Genomic DNA, 20,629 nt, shown 5'->3' on the forward strand with positions numbered 1-20,629 from the left:
GTGCACTGACCCGAACAAGCGTTTGAGTATGGTGACTAGGGGAATTTCGCAGTAGCTTCATTGCAGTGTTAATGTAAGCCTTATTTGTCACTAATAAATAAAAGCTTTAAATGCATTAGTAGATTGGTAAAAAAACTTACAAGGGTTGGAGAATTTTGATCTGGCCAGAAGGATTCTGGGATTGGCCAATGCCCTACTGGAACTCCAGTTTTGTGGTTGGGCCGTACATAGATGAGCTTGTGACAACTGTGCCAAAGTTGTGGTCCAACAGAAGGAGCAGATTTAAGTGCATCAAGAGTGCCATCTAGACAAGATTAATAAAGTGTGTGAGACAAACATATTCACAATTCTTTGGTTCAATTTACAGTAACAGGTTGCTTAATGGTAACATACATTCAGCCACTGTATGCATTAATTTCTAGTCACAAGGGAGGTGGATAAACCAAGTGATTCAATGACTTATATAACAGACCTTTCACTTGAGATCCAAGTTCAAATCCAACCCAGGCCATGAGAATCTTTTGACAATTTTAAGATACTTGAGAGTTTGGGCTATCTACAGTTTTTGGGATGTTGTAAAAATCAAGTTCAGAATTCATGTGTTTTGGAATATAACTTTTAATTTTATGAATTCAAGTGTTAACTGTAGATAAATGTAAAAAGCTTGGTTAAGCAGCTGATAAACAACCCTAATATAAAGGCAAACCAAACAAGCTTCACTTGAACTTATCTTACAAGGTGAGTTGATAACAAAAACAAAACTTAAACAATAAGTGACTTATTTCTGGACCTTTTGGTAGCGCCAGGGTGCTATTACAAGGGTTTAAAATTGCTAAGAGAGGTGGTATTAGAGAAACTGAATTTAAAGTGGACAAGTCACTGGATGAAGCGTATCCAAGGGAACGAAACTAAGTGAGAAATAAAATTACAAAAGCGTTGGTCATACATTTTCAATCTTCCCTGGACTCAGCGGTGGTGCCAGAGGGCTAGAGAATTGCAAACGTTACACCTTTGTTCAATAAAGGGTCCAAGGCTAAGCCCAGCAATTACACCAGTCAGTTTAACTTCAGTGGTGGGAAAATTTCTAAAAACTATAATTCGGGACAGAATTAATAAGCCACGTGAACAAATGCAGGTTAATTAAGGAAAGCCAGCATAGACTGCTCAAGAGAAAATCCTGTTTAACTGACTTGGAGTTTTTCCAAAGTGGTGTCAGAGAAGGTTGATGAGAGCACTGCTGTTGATGTGGTGCACGCTGAAGTGATGTACATGGTATTCCAAAAGGCATTGGATGAAGTGCTGCACAACAGACTTTAAGAGAAAAGTTAAAGTTAACATAAAAGGGGCAGTAGCAACTTGGACTCAGAAGTGGTTGATGAGAGGAAACAGACAGTAATGTTTAATGAATTGTGGCACTGCTGCCTCACAGTGTTCGATTCCAGCCTTGGGTGACTGTCGATGCAGAGTTTGCACATTTCTCCCAGGATCCATGTCAGTTTCCCTGGGATGCTCCGATTTTCTCCCCCAGTACAAAAGGTATGCGCATTAGGTGGACTGGCCATGCAAAATTGACCCTTAGTGCTCTAAGATGTGTAGGTTACAGGCATAGAGAGGAAGGGAAGGTCTGGGTGGGATGCTCTTTCAGAAAGTCAGTGCAGACTCAATGGGCCAAATGGCATCCTTTGGCACTGTAGAAATTCTATGTTTTTTTTAAAGCTGGAGAAACATTTATGAGGTTCCCTAGGGCAATGGTTCTCAACCTTCTACATGTCTGTATTTTTTAAAAATTGAAGTGCATTCCTATCTTGTGTTTTCTCCCTTACTGGGAACTTTGTTTTTAACTTCTGTGTCCTCTCGCCTGCTTTTTCTTTAAAAAGTTGTTCCCATCTCTCCACTTCTCCCAGGGTTTTGGCGTCCTTTTTGGGAAGGCACGCGGGACCTTTGGCTTCAGCTCCAAGTACCATTGGTCACATACATGGATATGACCAACAATAAATCCAAACCACACAAGCAGCTCTTTGCCTGCTGGGGCACGCGTGGGAGGCCCGAGATTCATCATGTCTTGGAGATGTCGACCACAGAGTTAGGGATGAAAGTTTGTTTTAGTTTACTTACATGAGTTCTGGACACCACATTTTAGGAAGGATGTGAAAGCATTGGAGAGAGTGCAGAAGAGATTTATGAGAATAGTTCTAGGGATCAGGAACTTCTTTTATGAAGGAGAAACGGCAAAGTTGGAGACAGGAAAATAGAGGGTATTTAACAATATGAAGGGTTTGGACAAAGTAGATAAGGAGAAACTGTTCCCACTCGTCGAGAATGAGGCGGCACAAAGTAATTCGCAGAAGAAGCCAAAGCGATACAAGAAAAACTTTGTGACACAGCAGTTGTTAGGGTCTGGAATGCACTGCCTAGAGTGTGGTGGAGGTATTCAAGAGGGCATTAGATTGTTTAGTTTTCAAGTATCTACAGGGTTTGTGGAGAAAGCAGGAGAATGGCACTAGAATAACTACTCTTTTGGAGAGCAGATGGAGAAATAATGGGCTGAATGGCCTCCTTCTGCGCTGCAACAATGCTGCAATTCTGTCTATCATTATTGCTAGAAAACAAGCCAAAGCTATTAAGTCTGGGAAAGAGTTGGAAAATCCATTAAAGATGTAAATTACGTATTCAAGTGGGTTACAGAACAAAGTTGTATTGAAGGTACAGTTGTATTGATCCGAACAGGCGACTTGGGAATTTTCACAGTAACTTCATTGCAATATTAATAAGCCTACTTGTGACCAATAAATAAACTTTTAAATTGTTTGCATTTGCGTTTGAACTACTCAAAACCATGCTATTTAGATGGCTATTCAGGGCCTTGCTTATCTGTGTGTTTTTGCTGACATAACCAAACAGACCAATTTGGGAACAGAAAGAAGCAGGTGCAGTTTTGGTTTAGGTGCAGGTTGCAGCTCAGTGAGTTGAGAGAACAAAGAAATAAACGTTAGTCAGTTAGGCCTGCACTTCAAACAGAGAAAATACTAACTTCATTGTTCACCATGCGGAATGTGGGTGAGACTCAATCTCAGTTCGGATTTCATGAGACGGAAGCAGTTGGAAGATTTGCTCTAGCTTGCAGCTAGTAGAAGAATTCTAGAGTGGTCCTTACAGAGCCTCGTGGCAGAAATCAGTCAGCAAAGTTAGCTTGGAAAGCTGTGGGAGGACAGTTGGGGTCATGCCAGCAACCCGAACAAGGAGTTGAGGCATCCACAGTTGTGCAGTCTGCAAAGAAAAGTTGGAGGATCGGATAGTCAAAAAGCTAATGAAAGGACCCTCAGAATCTTACCTGAGGACAGCTAGAACACAGAGGAGAAGTAGTGAATTCCGGAGGACTGCGGCATACTTTGCCAGTTGATTTTTAAAGAAGTGAACGAAACCTCAAGATTTCTTACAGTAACAACAACTTGAGGGGTAGGGGAGAGGCCGAGGGGAAGACATGAATAGAACTGAATTTATAGCACAAGTCTTTTATCAAATCTTGTGTTAACAAAGTGGTGCTTGTTTTGTTTAATTTATTTTGATATAAAGTTTGATTTTCTTTAAAAATCTGTAATCTTGTGGTGCAGTTCTGCCAGTTAATCCCTGGGTGTTTGGATTTCTTCTTTAAATGTTAATGGTTGCTAAAGAATCATAACAAGGAACATGGTCCTACAGAAAAATGTCCCTCACGAGATATTAATTGGCAACCACACTGGTGTGGGAAACGCTTAAGAAATCAAACTGATGCAGGACATGGCTACATATTGTCCGCATCAAATACAACCAGACCAATGTACCCTCAAATGCAGAGAATTTCACTCTCCGGCACTAATCTGGAAATATGACACGAGACATTAAATTACCCTGGAAGGGCAAGGGATTTCATCAGCAAGAGGTGAAGCTGATTATTTCACAGTACTACTTTAAAGTAGTAATCCGAATGGAAATTTCCACCAACAGGTTGCTGCTGTCAAGCCAAAAAGATGCTCTGTCTACAAATCACATTTACAAGCCACAGGGATTAAGTGCATTTGTTTAGGCATAAGACACTAAGTCATAAACCTACCTTCTCCAACAGGTGCCGGATCTGGGCCAGTTTTTTCAAAATTTAGCACCACTCCACTTTGTACTTTCTGCACAAGTGATTCCAGACACTGGAGGAGCATCCGCTGTGTGCATACACAGTATGAACGACCTGGATCATTTTCAGAAAGAAATGCGAATACAGCTATGTATGGATGTAAACTGAAGAGAAATGCTCATCCTTTAAAACATGCATTAGACCAGGTTCCATTTGAAGGTTAGAACTCAAATGCAGAAAAGTCATGTTAAATACATCTAGAATCTTGGTTATACTACATGCAGTACCAAGTACAATTCTGTTCTCATTACAGAAAAAGATATATGAGACAGTACAACAACAAACTAAAATATACCAAAATTGAGCGAGTATACATATCAGGAAGGTAGGCTGGGGCCCTTCTCTCCAGAAAAGACTGAAAAATGATACAGTAGACATCTTCAAGGTGAATGAGTTCCATAGGGTAAACTTCGAGAAGATGTTTCCGCTGATGCGGGAGACAAGGTCTAACTGTCGTAAGTAAGGTAGTATTAATCCAGAATGGTGAGAATATGCAACTTGTTGTCACAACAAGTTGGGGAAAACAGCAAATATTCATTTATGGGGAAACTAGATAGACGAGGGAGAAAGGAGTAGAAGCTGTACTGCTAGGACTGGATAAAGAAGGATGAAGGAAGAGGATGGCGATTCTCCCAAAAAAATTCGAAGTGTTGAATTGGCGTAAAAACCAGAATAAATCACACTGTTTTTTTCAGCAGGTGTTTCAAAGTGTATCTCCCACACACCGTGCACTATGGAGCGCACCAGCATGATTCACTCCAGAAACCAGCGGGTGGCAGCTATTCAGGCTGGAGAGGCCAACAGCATTGCGCTGAGGGACCAATGCACAGTGCTGAGATCAGTACATGCGCAGTGGCTCCTGTCTGCTGGCCTCCCAATCACTGGCCAACCATGATTTCTCAGTGCCAGCCATGCAACAACCCCCTAGCCCCCCACCCCACCCACCCATGGCCTGATCGCTGACCCCCTGCCCCGATCTCAAAAACCCGTCCCACCTCACAGCCCCGACCCTCTGACACTCCCAGCAGGCTGTCCCCACCCTGATGGCCAGCCCCAACTGCTGGCCTCCCTCCTTGCGTCACTCAGCCCGAGTACAGAATGGCAGCAGTGTACACCACCCCCACCCCCCTCCCCACTGATCATCTTCCACAGGCCCCACCTCCAGACACTACGCAATGCCCAATGGGCAGTACCAAGGTGCTCCTTGGCAGTGCCAGGGGCCCAGGCTGGCACTACCAAGATGTCAATGACCAGGAGGCACCCCCGGCACTCAACCCTCTGGCGGGGGGTCTCGATTGCTCCCACCTTTACTCCAGTGGGGTTGAGCCACCAGTTCTCCACGGATAGGGAGCGATACTAGACCCTGCTGGAGTGAACCACTCCTACCAGGGGTGTGTGGGGAGGCTAGCAGGCCCAGAGATCTGAGTCCCTGAACCACTAATGAGATTCAAAATATTTGGAAATTAGGGTCTGCACACATCAGGCAGCTCCACACTGATTGCTGGCGAGATGCTAACGGCACCGGAAATCCGGTGCTGGGAAGTGCACGGAGACCGTGGCACCCAGTGGGGATTCCATGAAAGGCCCTGTGCCAGAGTTTCCCAGCCCACTGTGCAGCAGGATGGGAGAACTGCCTACGTTTCATGTGGAGCATGAACACCAGCATGGACCTTTAAAGCTGAAAGGACGTTTGTGTGCTGCAAATGCTACAAATGGAAAAAAGGTTGAAATATTTGTCAGAAATAAGTTGTCTGTCAGTCTGGTCCCATTTCTCACTGGCAGCACTGGATGAGGTTGGGTGGGGTGGGGTAGAAAAGGGAGAGAAGGAACAGTTCAGACAAGCTGTGAATGGAACAAAGTACTTCATTTCAGGCAAGAACAATGGGTAGAGTTGCACAGAGAGGGGGAATGAACTAGCAACAATGAGGCACATGGCAATGATGTTTCGCATAGGGAAAGCAGTATAAATCCAAGTGGGCACATCTGTCATTTACAACAGTGCATGTAATACAAAACCAACCAGCCACATTTATGCTTCCAGCAATATTATAACCATCTGCACTGTTAACAGAAAATGCCTTAGTCGCATTCGGCAATACTGTTAACTGTTGATATGTAGACCTAAATCAAGAAAATGCTTAACTATATCAGTATTCTCAATTAGCTACGTATTACAAGTCACTACTGTATTTAACAGCATTAAGCCTTGTGATTCAAGCGCTGTTAGTTACTAACGTGAGGGATATAGTTTATTGTCTTCATTATTTTCCTCCCTTCCCAAACAGAATACAGCATTCGGATACAGAAACAAAATACTGCAGATGCTGGAATAACTCAGGCAGCATCTATGAGCAGAGAAACAGTCTTTGTCAGAACTGAAGGTAGAGGAAAGTGTGCTAGAGTTACAGAAACTGCAAGAAAAAAGAATTGGTAACTTTAACAACAAAAGACAGATGGCCTGGTGTGATGAAAATGCTGTATTTCTTACCCACTGTACTATGCACATCATGGCCCTTCTGTAAATGAGGATTTGCTTCAGTCACCCAAGCTAATCTTGATAGGGAATGCACGATACTTTGTTTCTCTTGAAAAGACTTTTGGTGAAACTACATCATCTGTCCTCCTCTATTATTTGTTTAGTTTTAAGTGAGTGTTTCTCTGAATGTTTCCCTCCCTTCTTTACCTTCAGTTTACAATTAATTGTGCACCTACTGCAGTTGATTGTATGGCAGTCAGTGGAACCTGAAATGCACGCGACTCACCCATCACATGACAGACAAATTCTGGGTCACAATGGACAACCACTTGCTGAAATTTGGTATGACTTGTTCATCTGCAAACCTATAACTTTTTTTTGATTCATTCGTCTGACGTGGGCATCGCTGGCTGGCCGGCCGGCCAGCATTTATTGCCCATCCTTAAGTTGCCCTTGGAGGGCAGCTAAGAGTCAACCACATAACTAGCTCTGGAGTCACATGTAGGCCAGACCAGGTCAGGACAGCAGATTTCCTTCCCTAAAGGACATTAGTGAATCAGATGGGTTTTCCCCAACGATCGACAATAGTTTCATGGCCATCAGCAGATTCTTAATTTCAGATTTTTTTTTATTGAATTCAAATTCCACCATCTGCAATGGCAGGTTTTGAACCCGGACCCCAGGATATTAGCTGAGTTTCTAGATTAATAATTTAGCAATAATACAACTAGGTCATCGCCTCCCCTTGCCTCCACTCCCATTTGTTATGGGAGTGGAGGCAACTGAAGCTTTATGGTTTTGCTGATCTTTCAATATCAAAAAACAACACCTTGATTTGAACAAACTCCAAATACAGACACAGGACCAATCAGGAAGTTGGGAAGATAATTTACAGATCGTCTTTACCTGCTTTTAAGTCTTTTTTTCCTCAGGCAAGTGGAAAATTGTCAGATATTTATTCACCAGAGATAGCAATCACACTGCTGACAACACCTCACAGATGAGCAACAGCAGCAGAACTGTGTCAAGTGACACAAGATCTGGTTAGGGATTCTGCCACGGAGAGCATTTTAAATCCCGATTTCCAGGCCATAGGGTTAAACATTGCATTAGGGACCAAGTACTTTCCTTCAGAAAACAGCACCTTTGTATACATTTTAAAATTGGGACATACCATAGCATTAATTTGTTAGCTGATATCACATCCTCTCAAAAGTCTACGAACAAACTTGTCAGTAATCTCGGAATAAAAGGAAAGAATCTTAATTTCTATGAACTAACTTTGAAACAAATCCTGGGTATGAGCATACAGCTTCATTTTTGCTTCTTTGACTGAAGGACATCAACAGGAGTTTATCTAGCATATGGCTAACCAAGCCATCCATCCTCAGGTCTGGCATGACATCAACTAACTAATCTCCTAAATTAAAATAGTTCAAGATCCCATGATCATTCCAGAGTACAAGGATAAGCACAAGCTCCTGCTTCTTACACCTCACCAGCTCCTTCAATCCATCTCATGGAACCTACCAATTCAAGCACCATTTGAAAGGAGCTCTTCATTATCAAGAGTGCCCTGCGTCACAGATTAAAAATCATCATTCTTATCGTCATGTTTCTCATGCCAACCCTCTCACAGCAGTCTCCCCAGCCCAATATCACATCACCTTTTGTCCACTATTGGTAGAACTTGCAAGCTGCCCGGATTGAATTGGAAATTCCCCATCTTTCATCTTGCACATGTCCATTTTGGAAACATCTGTAATGCTTACTGTTTGGGCCCCGCACCAGAAACCCAAATTACATTAGAAAGCCTGACTAGACCCCAACAATTAAATGTGAGGATTGGATGCTTCACTCCAGTAGTAATTCTGCTGAAAATTAGGGATCCTTTATAGCAAAACAGACTTTATTTCATAACACAGTTTAACTGTAGCTCAAGGAAATGAAGCACCTGAACAATTTTCCTGAACAACTGACCCTTTTGAACAATAATTTGACATAAAAACAAACAACCCCAAATAAGTGACAATCTTCTTCAAACACAAAAGCCACTTGAACTATAATTAGCAACCATAACTACACTTGCTATAAAGGGTGTAGTCAGTTTTGAAGCTTTCAGAGAGATTTTGTGAAAAACAGCTTGCAGACATGTCTTAAAACAAACTCCAGCCAGAACTCTAAAACTGTTTTCTCTTCGACTTAACATAAGAACATAAATAGGAGCAGGAGTAGGCCATCTAGCCCTTCGAGCCTGCCCTGCCATTCAATAAGATCATGGCTGATCTGAAGTGACTCAGTTCCACTTTCCCACCTTCTCCCCATAACCCTTAATCCCCTTGCCTGTCAAAAACCTATCAACCCACGTCTTAAATATGTTTAGCAAGGCAGCCTCCACCACTTCAACGGGCAGAGAATTCCAGAGATTCACCACCCTTTGAGTGAAGAAGTTCCTCCTCAACTCCATTTTTTTTGAGATCAGGCTTTCCTACATTCAATGACATCTCCTCCCATTAATCACATTATTTCATGACCTTGAATACCTAAACCCACATTCTATTCTGTTAATCAAAAACCCCAGGGGGCCTTTTCTTTCTGTAAAAGAACACCCATTAGTTCTCTCCCAAGTAAACACGACATGGCTAAAATTATCCTGCTTTCCCAGCATGAGGTGCAATCCCTCCAGAGATACAAACTGCCTGTAGAAAACAGCTGAACTTTAAAACAGTCCCCTTAAACATAAAAAAAATCTATTGTAATAGCACATGAGCATCGCTTAACTCTCAAGGAATCATAAACTCAGGTTACCAATAAACATATAGATGATGTATGTCAAAATATGTTTCAGTTTATATTAAACTTTACATTAGTCAGACTGTGCATGAACTATACAATGAACACTGAAGTCAGAGATTTCAAAATTATCCAAGGAATAATTCATCTTCATCTGGTGATGAAGTTAACAACAGAATGCTGGTTTTGATCATCACACAAGGGTCCAAATCATGCTCGATGATGCAATGCAACACATCAACTGGAGAAGTTTGTTCAGTACACTAAAAAAAAATGAGAGGGTCCTCAGGTATAAAAGCATGAGCTATAAAAGAAAGTCTGAGCAACTGAAGGACAGCACGGTGGCACAGTAGTTAGCACTGTTGCCTCACAGCACCAGCGTCCCAAGTTCAATTCTGGCCTCGGGTCACTATCTGTGTGGAGTATGCACATTCTCCCCATGTTTCCTCCGGGTGCTCCAGTTTCCTCCCACAGTCCAAAGATGTGCGGATTAGGTTGACTGGCTGTGCTAAGTTGTGCCTCAGTGTCAGGGGGATTAGCAGATAATTGAGGGTTTCACAAACAGGGCCTGGGTGGGATTGTAATTGGTACAGACTCAATGGGCCGAATGGCCTTCTTCTGTACTATAGGGATTCAATGAATAAAGCTCTACAATTTCCAAGGCTACACAGTGCAGTTAAAAAAGTGAAGACTTCTATTTCTATTGTTTCTTTCATAGCATCTGGATACCCAAAAGCCCTTTACAGCCAATTGACTAATTGAGGTGCAATCGAAGTTGCAAATGCAAGAAATGTGGCAGACCAATTTGCGCACAAACTCCCACAGCTATCTGAACATGACCAGCCAATCTGTTTTTGTGATGCTGGTTAAGGGATAAATAGCGTGAAGAATGGGGAAAGCACAGCTGCTCAAATTGAAAATAATGCCACGGGATATTTTACTTCCACCGAAAGGACAACCTCAGTTTAAAGGCTCATCCAAAACAGGGTAACCCTGATGGCACTGCAATCCCTCTATCAGTGCAGGAACATTATCCATGTCACTATTATAGTGACTATCATTGCCAACGTGGATTTTGTCCTCAAGTCTCTGAAATGGAGCTTGAACCCATAACCTATTAGCTCTGAAGACAGCACTGCTGATGAGTCTTGGCTGACACATTTATGAAAATTACATGCTAATAATTCAAAATAACTCTGCAAAAGATGGACTAAAGGATTTAAATTCAAAGTCCTGAAAAATAAATTCCAAGAAACTATTGGGAAAAATTCTTCACTTGGGTTTAATTGGCAAAAGTACACAAGGATGAGTGCTATAATGAAAAGTTTAAGACAACAGAAGGACTAACTTCAAAAGGCAAAACTGCTTTTTCTCATCCCAAATTTGTGTTTTGCTCATAAGGGAGAGAGCAACCGAACTAAATGCACTCCAAGGTCGAGACAAATTATTGCCAAAAGTGAGGGAACTGACCCTTCCTGAGATTTAACCAAGAGGAGGAAATGTGCATTATCCCTTTTATTTATTAAGGTTATTGAAAAACTAATTCATTTTGTTAAGATTGCTGTAGGAACACAAGTCTCAATTAGTCTTCTTAGTCTGTTACCACGTACAATTTACAAGATCCCAGGTTTAACAAACAGGAGATAACTTGGAATAATATTAGACTAATTGCATCTTCTGAATTGTTAAATTCTGTACTAGTCAACAGGGAATTTTCCATTCCCCTTCCAAAACAAGCACAATTTAAAGCCAAATAGTTGAGAAGGGAGCATGGAAAGGAGGACATCAGATGGTCAGCAAAATATTATAAGCTACAGCAAAACTGTGCACAACTAAAATCATATGGGATACCAGGATGGTAGGAGCAGATTACAAGACAATAACCCAAATCAACAGGTGAGAAAATGACAAACTGCAAGAAGAAAGCTAAAAATGTGCATGGTGGCAAAGTGGTTAGCACTGCTGTCTCACAGCGCCAGGGACCTGGATTCAATTCATGGCTTGGATCACCGCCTGCATGGAGTTTGCACATTCTCCCTGTGTTAGCATGGGTTTCCTCCGGGTGCTCCAGTTTCCTCCCACAATCCAAAAGACGCGCAGGATAGGTTGGTTCAACATGCTAAATTCTCCCTCAGTGCATCTTAACAGGTGCTGGAGTGTGCTGACTAGGGGGTTTTTAACAACAACTTGATTGCAGTGTGAATGTAAGCCTGCTTGTGACTAGTAAACAAACTTATGTACTTAATCATATGAACATGGGAGAGCAGATCACAACTTGAAATTTTGTGGTACAACTAGATTTTGTTTCCTTCAACCTCTACCCCTTGACAATGCAAATTGGGTTGCATGTAGTGACAGTACTGTTTCCAGCCAGAATGAAGACGATTAGGTGATTACCACATCAATCATGCGTCCAGGCCACACTGCTGCAAGTGACTGATTAGATTTTATACATCATTAATTGTTACTAGAGAATCTGCTTTCATCAAAAGTTTCTACACTTTTAATCATGCATCTAGTTTGTTGTATTCCGCAGACATTTTTTGAAAATAGATGCTGTTCTGCATAGCTTCATTAGATTGTTGTGACTTGGTTTGCTTTGCAACTTGCGAACTGAGCCCTCAAACCCCACCCTGCCACCACACCATCGGCTGGGAGCAGTGTCAATGGACTTACTGTTCAAAATGACACAGGAGCACAAAACGTCAGAATGTTCTGACATGTAAAACAAAGCACTAGCATTTCTGTTGTGGCTGATTTTAGTACAACAAGAGAAGTATTGTTGAAAGAAAGATAAGATGGTTCACTGAAAACATCAATTGCATGCATCATCGCTCTCACCTCCTGTAACCTCACACATGGGCGTAATGGCAGATTCATCAGATGGCACACTTCCCAATTGCTCTGCTTCAGATGGCATCAATCCAGGAAGTCGCAAGACTAAGGAAAATAGTCTCTGATCCCATCGAAATGGCTCCTTGGTTAATTCACTCCCTGGCAAGGGAGAATTAAGTGGTAGGTGGAGCTGCAATTGCAAAAAGAAACTTCACTAATTCAGAATACAAACGTCACCATTTCTTGCTAATTGTCAATGTTGCAGTAATTATTGCAATTATTGAAATAACCAAACATAATCAAGATACAAAGATGGCAAAGGGTTCCAAGCTCTTCATTAGCTTGACTGATTGCTGAGTGTGGCTTATTTATGCATATTATAAGCTACATATATTCACACATAGGGTCCTCTCCTTTGCAGAGAGAAGGAGCATGTGCATGCATTGTATTTTTTCTAAAAAGCCTTGGGGGACAACTATTCCCTGGTTCACTCCCCATGGCAATGCCTGACCAAAGCCAACCAGTCTCGATGGAATTTAAACAAAAGCTTGGTAATTAACTGTTTCCTGGTCCCTTTTCCATGACAACGTCACTTCCAGAATCCATTTGCCAACCAATCAGCACTCTCTTCTTGTGTAATATAAATTTTTGTCCCCTGTACAACTCGTATTCATGTGAATCTGTCCTGATGAGTTTAAGATGAAAAGCTTCGGAAGAATGTCTTTTTTCAGCAATACTCTTAGATGTATTATAAGCCAAGTGTTAACATACAAGAATGAAGTCTGAGATAGCTGAACCAGTGACAACTGAATAAAATGGAGATACATTTATAATAAATTAAGTTCTGTTCGCTTGAACTATCTGCTTTCAATTAAAGGGAAAGAGAGTTCATCCATTTCAGTTAAAAATACCTCATTCATATGGGTTTTAAGCTAACCATTTATGGAAAAGGCTAATGATGTTCACACATTAAGCATGATCCTTCGCTCATACTGGTTTTGTTTACGGGTTTCCAGAATGCACAATTCTGCATAGCATTCAGTTCCTTCAGTGAACATACAGCAGTTAAATCCAAACTAAAGTAAGAATTTTAAAATAAGAACTGTATAAGTGACAAGGTATTCATAGCTCGTCACTTATACAGTTAAATCAATATTTGGGGTTTAGCAAAGACAAGGATGGAGGTTTTGTGGGAACAGCAGGGAGGCAGAAATCAGTTAGTGCCTCCTTTTAATAAGAATAAAGGACTGGTTCGATGAGACATACATTTTCCAACTATATTTTAGTCAACACATTCGTTAACATGTTCATCTCAAAAGTTACCAGAAACACAGCAAATTCAACCAAAATGGATTTTTCTCAACTTCAAACAACGAGGCATCTATGCAATTACAGGAATATATACTGATGCCATAATTCACTTAACATTCTTGAGTAACACAATGGTGTCACCCAGGACAAATAATGGTGTTTTCTTTGGCTATTAATGAAGAAATGAAAGATGAATAAATCTCTTGCATTTCAACATGTATTATCCATGAGCACATCTGCACTGATTTTCTGCCACCTGTGGGATGGAGGTAGAGTGAAAAAAATGCTGATCAAGCTTGCCTCCAGCCATCACAGAGGTGTATGGCAATGGTCGTGGGGATAATTCAATCCAGGAATGAAATCCCAAACATGAACTACACCCAACTACGTTTGCCACTCAGCTTCCCTATTCAGAGGAGTCCAATGAAGGACACAGTGGGCCATTACCCTGGACGCCAATTCAGTGGTTTAACCTATTCACAATCTCAGAGTCTCGGTAGGTAACCAAGTTGTCCTCATTCAGCAGGCACCAAACAGCTGAAGTTAAAGCTTATTTGTTAATCACAAGTTGGCTCACATTAACACTGCAATGAAATGACTGAATATCCCCTAGTCACCACACTCCAGTTCAGGTACACTGAGGGAGAATTTAGCATGGCCAATGCACCAAAACCAGCATGTCTTTGGACTGCCGGAGGAAACTGGAACACCCAGAGGAAACTCATGCAGACACGGAGAATGTGCAGACTCCGCACAGCCACACAATTAGAGCCTGCAGCTCTAATCAGCTTACACATGTCACCCCACCCTCTCAAACTAACATACGACATTAATGATCAAGGTGGACATCAATGCCAGGCATATGACAGCAGCTCTCTGATGAGGCTTTTGCTGGCGTTGGGTTAAACTGGGTACAGTCAAGTGACATCATTGGTTTTCTGCGCATGTGCAGACCAGTGCATGTGTGCAAAGGGGTAACAGCAGCCATCTTGCATTGGCAAGAGTCACAGCGAATGAAATTACAAACAGGAAATTTTATGGGATTGGGAGTTGTAGATAGTTCTATGGCCTGGTAAGTATGGATATGATGGACACAACTTGTGGGCCTGTTTGTGCTGTAATATTCTATGTACCACAAACACTAATCAAACGTAACCCAATGCTCTGATTGGTCTATGGCATCACATCACTTTCAAATGTACCCTCACTTGTGTTGTTAACATAATCATTGATGCATTTTGGTCTTCCAAACTACTTTCCTGGGTTCCCAAGATGTGCTCCGCATCCACAGATACTCCCTCTTCCTCTGGCAGGCATTTTTCTCTAAATACATTAACGTTTACAAAATACATTTTTAATCAAAACATTTTTTCACTGTATCACTCAAAAAGCCACCAAGACAAAGCAAGGAAATTGCTCTTGGTGTTAAGGTATACAGAGTTACTCCAGAGATAATTATGAAATATACTTTGATCCTAAGAAATAAAATCTATAACTTTTCAATGCATGTGTTATATCCAAGACAATAAACATGACAAACATGGGTACAAGTGTTGAGTAGGAAACTCAAATTCAGAATCTGCTCAACAAATATTTTCATCAGCCGTCTCTGAATTCAGCGAATTTAACAAAGTTCCCCAGAGAACCAAAAGTACATCCATAAGCATCCTGAGGGAAAGATCTACTGCCATTAAAAATTGTGAACACTGACAAAAACAACTTACCTCATCCTGTATCCCACTACTATTTGTCAATTTGTTCCCGTCAGTAATTGTAACGATAATAGATGGTTCCAAAAAGAAAGGGTTTCGCCCCTGAAAAAAAAAACAATTGATCAAAACAAAAGCAAAGTAATTGATAGTTTAGAAAAGTATAAGTAGATATGAATGTCCTCATTAGCACCACAGATACGAGAACGCAAGCTCACAATTAAAAGTGGGACAGATGCAGAGTGAGGAACATTTTTACATGTTACTGCTCCTCCATGAGAAATACCACTTGAAATTCACACATTAAATCTTGACCACAATAGAGCAGCAAGACATGTAAATACATTCAAACAAGTCGATACTTAATGTTCTAGTTTCACTGCTAAGTAAAGATAGATCATATATTTGAGGAAAACCAGAAAGGCGATGATCAAGAAAATAGTTGAAAATCACTTGGGCCTAATTCAGATTCACTTCAGAGACGTGGCTGGTCTCAAACCATTTTTCAAGTCAGTTAAATGGAAAGAAAATCTGTATCCATTGGACAATAACTTAGTTTTGGCCAAGGAAAACTAGGACCTGCAAGAATATACATCAGGACACCTTGGGTGATTGTCTGTGTGGAGTTTGCACATTATCCCCTGTCTGTTTGGGTTTCCCCCAAGTGCTCCGGTTTCCTCCCACAGTACAAATATGTGCAGGTTAGGTAGATTGGCCACGCTAAATTGCCCCTTAGTGTCAAAGGGGCTAGCGTGGGGTTGTAGGGATCCGGCCTGGGTGGATTGTGGTCGGTGCAGACTCAAATGGGTTGAATCCCTCACAACTGAGGGATGCTATAATTCTATATAGATTCTATATAGCTCAAATCCATGCCTGAACTGTGGAATATCCAGCAGATGGAGCTAAGTTGGCAAGTGGCACAAGGGAATCTTTCCTCACTTGAAAGCAACCTTAGCTTAATGACAATGAAGAATTTATTTGGTGTTTGGCACAATTAGGATCTTTGTTAATTACCAACATTTGCAAATTTGAGCAAGTCTCACCCCAAACTCTCCAACCTCAGCAACTAAACGCTGGCAATCAGCTTCAGATGTTAATAGCTCAGAAAATTCACAGCAGCCAAAAAAGCGCACATATTGCAAGGTCAGGCCAATAGCAATAGGGCGGCACAGTGGTTAGCACTGCTGCCTCATAGCACCAGGGCCCCAAGTTCAATTCCTGACTTGGGTGATTGTGTGTGCGGAGTTTGCGCACACATTCTCTTTGCGTCTGCATGGGTTTCCTCCAGGTGCTCCAGTTTCCTCCCACAGACCGAAAGACATGCTGGTTAGGTGCATAGGCCACGCTAAATTCTCTGTGTACCCGAACAGGCTGGAGTGAAGCAGCTAGGGGATTTTCACAGTAACTACATTGCAGTGTTAATGTAAGTCTACTTGTGACACTGATCAAAAAAAAGACTGCCCCACTGACACTATTTTGGAGACAGGTCTGATCACTTCTGACCTCAGTGCAAAATTTCCTCCTCCAAAATCGACAACAGTGAGCTTTTCAGAGGCAATTTCACATTTATGGTTCATTCGAATAACACTATGGCAAGGATTAGTGTAAACATGTTAACCGCTACAAAACCAATTATTATGCATCTGGTTTACAAATATTGACCAGGGTTTAGAATCCTCTGGTTGCAACCTTTTGTGACTATGCTGACTGACGTACATCCAACTACTGTCCACAGGCTTCTTGACAATTTGGCTGGAACTGAAATTGCACTCAACAGAATGCAGGCTCACTGAGCACAATATGCCCAATATTCTCTCTGACATTTGTAGAAGTTAAAAGGTATTTTAACCAGAACAGCACCGTGGCACAATGGTTAGCACTGCTGCCTCTCAGTGCCAGGGACCTGGGTTCAATTCCTGGCTTGGGCCACCATCTGTCTGGAGTTTTCATGTTCTCACTGTCTGTGTGGGTTTCCTCCAGGTGCTCCAGTTTCCTCCCAGTCTGAAAGATATGCTGGTTAGGTGGATTGGCCAGGATAAATTGCTCCTTGGTGTCAAAGGGACTACGTAGGGTAAATGTATGGGGTTGTGGGGATAAGGCCTGGGTAGGATTGTGGTCAATGCAGACTTGATGGGCTGAATGGCCTCCTTCAGCACTTCTATGATTCTATACAGTGTAAGGGTAATATAAAATGATCCCCGAGTGCGCAAGCCGAAGATATCAAACACAAGGTCGTGCTTTTTCCATTCCAAATGTGTTTGGTTTTCTTAAAAGTAGAAATAACCAAAGAATGGCTCAGGAGGCTCCTTGGTCCATCAGGTCAATGCTGTTCTCAATCCCCATTTGAGCAAGCTGGCATTTATTGCACATCCATAACAGCCCTCAAATTGTGTGGCTTGCTAGGCTATTCCAAAGGGCATTTAAGAGCCAACCACTGATTCATGGTAAGTACCATGTTAAGGAAGACAGATTTTCTTCCCTAAAGGACTGGTGAAGCAGATGGGTTTTTGGAACAATCGACAATGATTCATTGTTAGACTTTTAATTCATTCAAATTTCATCATTTGCTGTGGTGGAATTCAAACTCAAGTCCCCAGAGCATTACCCTGGGTCTCTGGATTACTAGTCCAGTGACAATACCACTACATCACTTTATTTATCTGTCTTCAATTATTCTAACCATCCTCTCTGATTTTTTTTCCTCCAATCTCTTTTGAAATGAAAGGGTGCAGGAAACATTTAACCAGATGGAAACGGTTATGGCATTCAAGCAAAAAATTATTTGAGAGCGCTGAACATTTAATCCTGCTTCAACATAGGCCGCATTTAGAGTGAGCAGAATTCTAAGTAGGCAGACTGGGTATTGACACAGCACAAGCTCTGTGTACTGAAGTAAGTTGTGACAAAAGCATAAATCATAATGGATCCAGTGAATTTGAATTTGGAAGGTTTAAGAGGAGGCAACGCACCTGACAAGGCTGAATATTCACAAAGGCAGAATCTGCATTGCTAGCAGTTCTTCACAGCTCCAGTGGCTCAGTTGGTAGAACTCCAGCCCCAGGGTTCAAAACCCATTTGAGGGCTCATGCGCTGCAGTGACAGCATTTATGCAGATCAAATTTTAAGTCGTTGTTCTTTTGGTCCTTGACCTGTAATGTTCACTCTTGTTTCTCTCTCCACAGATGCTGCCAGACCAGCCAAGTGTTTCCAGCACCCTGCAGCATGGTGGCACAGTGGTTAGCACTGCTGTCTCACAGTACCAGGGACCTGGGTTCGATTCCCAGCTTGGGACACTGTCTGTGCGGAGTTTGCACATTCTCCCCATGACTGCATGGGTTTCCTCTGGGTGCTCCGGTCCAAAGACGTGCGGGTTAGATGGATTGGCCATGCTAAAATTACCCCTATCAGGGACATTAGCAGGGCAAATACATGGAATTGTGGGGATAGGGGCTGGGTGGGATTATGGTCAGTTCAGACTCCATAAGACATAGCAGCAGAATTAGGCCACTTAGCCCATCGAGACTGCTCCACCATTCAATCACTTTTCCCATCGTTCTCCTACCTTTTCCCCATCACCCCTGATCCCCTTATCAATCAAGAACCTAACAATCTCTGTCTTCAAGATGCTCAATGACCTGGTCTCCACAGCCTTCTGCAGCAAAGACTTCCACAGATTCACCACTCACTGGCTGAAGAAATGTCTCCTCATTTCTAATTTAAAGAATCATCCCCATAGTCTGAGGTTGGGCCCGCTGGTTCTAGTTTTCTCTTTAGTGGAAACATCCTCTGTGTCCACTCTATCCAGGCCTCGCAGTATCCTCTAAGTTTCAATAAGATGCCCCCTCATCCTTCTAAACTCCAACGAGAACAGACCGAGAGTCCTCAACTGTTCCTCACTCAAGCTCTTCATTCCAGGGATCATTCTTGTGAACCTCTCTGGACCCTTTCCAAGGCTAGCACATCCATCCTTAGGTACAGGGCCCAAAACTGCTCAAAATACTCCAAATGGGATCTGAACAGAGCCTTATACAGCCTCAGAAGTACATCCCTGCTCTTGCATTCTAGACCTCTCAACATAAATGCTAACATTGCATTTGTCTTCCGACCAACTGTACCTGCACGTTAACTTTAAGAGATTCTTGAACAATGACTCCCAAATCCCTTTGTATTTCTGATTTCCTCAGCATTTCCCCATTTAGAAAATAGTCTATGCCTCCATTCCCTCTTCCAAAGTGTACAATTTCACACTTTTCCACATTCTATCCCATCTGCCACTTTTTTGCGTACTCCAACTTTCCAAGTCCTTCTGCAGCCCCCCTGCTTCCGCAATACTACCTGTCCCTCTACATAACTCAGTGGGCTGAATGGCCTCTTTCTGCACTGTTGGATGCAATGATTCTCTGATTTTATTTTGCATTTCCAGCAACGTAGTATTCTGATTTTTGTTGAGTTATTAATAAAGGAATGCCTCCTTCGGTGATTTTAGATGTTTTATGAAAAATAAGCTAATGATTCTGACCTGCAATGTCCAAAAAAATTCTATTTGCTGGAATCTCAAAGTTTTAGGGATGTTTTGGGCATCAATTTCCACCACACTGCCCATTCTTCTGAGATCAGTAAGTTAGAATGGGGAGTGATATTTGGCAACATAGAGCTATTTCATGGTTTTAATCTTGAACCAAATATTTTTGTATGTTGGTCAATTAAATATTTTAATTGACCAACATGCAGGTATCTACAGCTCCAGAAGCCTATTTGCCTGTGCTGCAACATTAATATTAAAAGGTGAACCACATAACATGGACAATTCCACTCCGTGCCTCCAAAGCTCCACTAATAACTTCCATTTATAAAATGCCTCTAAACATAAAACAAATATTCTAAGGCGCATTACAGAAGCATAATCAGAAACTGACATCCCCAGCTAATGAAAAAGTATATTAGATGGGGTGATTAAAAGGGTTGACTTTAGAGAAGATCTTCAAGTCAGAGGTGGGAAAAGTTGAGGGAATGCCATAGTTTGGTTAAAGGATATGTCTGTGAATGTGAGGAAAACAAAGTGGGAAATCTGCAAAAAATCAGAATGGGACAAAACCACAGCTGAATGGGTTGTAGGATTAGAGGGAAGAGGAGGCATGGCCAAAAGGATTTGAATAATTTGATGAGAATTTTGGTAGCTTTAGTTGACTGGGAAAGCCAATATTGATCAGCTGGCACCAAGCTGATGGTAGAACATCTGTGATATTTGTGTCCCTTTGAGACTTTTTTTTAAAATCATGATCTCTACAGTTCTCAGCCTTAGGTGAGGTCACTGGTGGGAGAAGAAAAAATGTGCTAGTC

General features: G+C 41.8%; 1 protein-coding gene across 3 annotated transcripts in view; it reads right to left on the reverse strand.

Moving 5' to 3' along the window:
• LOC145353470 (integrator complex subunit 6-like) overlaps positions 1 to 20,629 on the reverse strand; it is a 106,512-nt gene that overhangs the window by 58,062 nt on the left and 27,821 nt on the right. For all 3 annotated transcript variants that reach the window (XR_013888707.1, XM_080204263.1, XM_080204264.1), the window contains exons 4-7: positions 15,305 to 15,394; positions 12,276 to 12,459; positions 4,091 to 4,219; positions 141 to 304 (exon numbers count right to left, since the gene is read on the reverse strand). Coding sequence is in view for 2 of the 3 variants with exons in the window: in XM_080204263.1 (XP_080060389.1) it covers positions 141 to 304; positions 4,091 to 4,219; positions 12,276 to 12,459; positions 15,305 to 15,394 (567 nt within the window). In the remaining variant the exon portion in view is untranslated. The remainder of the gene's footprint in view (positions 1 to 140; positions 305 to 4,090; positions 4,220 to 12,275; positions 12,460 to 15,304; positions 15,395 to 20,629) is intronic.

Source organism: Carcharhinus amblyrhynchos, chromosome 15 (assembly GCF_965287045.1).
Source record: "Carcharhinus amblyrhynchos chromosome 15, sCarAmb.v2.hapA, whole genome shotgun sequence".
In the NCBI taxonomy this organism is placed as follows: Eukaryota; Metazoa; Chordata; class Chondrichthyes; order Carcharhiniformes; family Carcharhinidae; genus Carcharhinus; species Carcharhinus amblyrhynchos.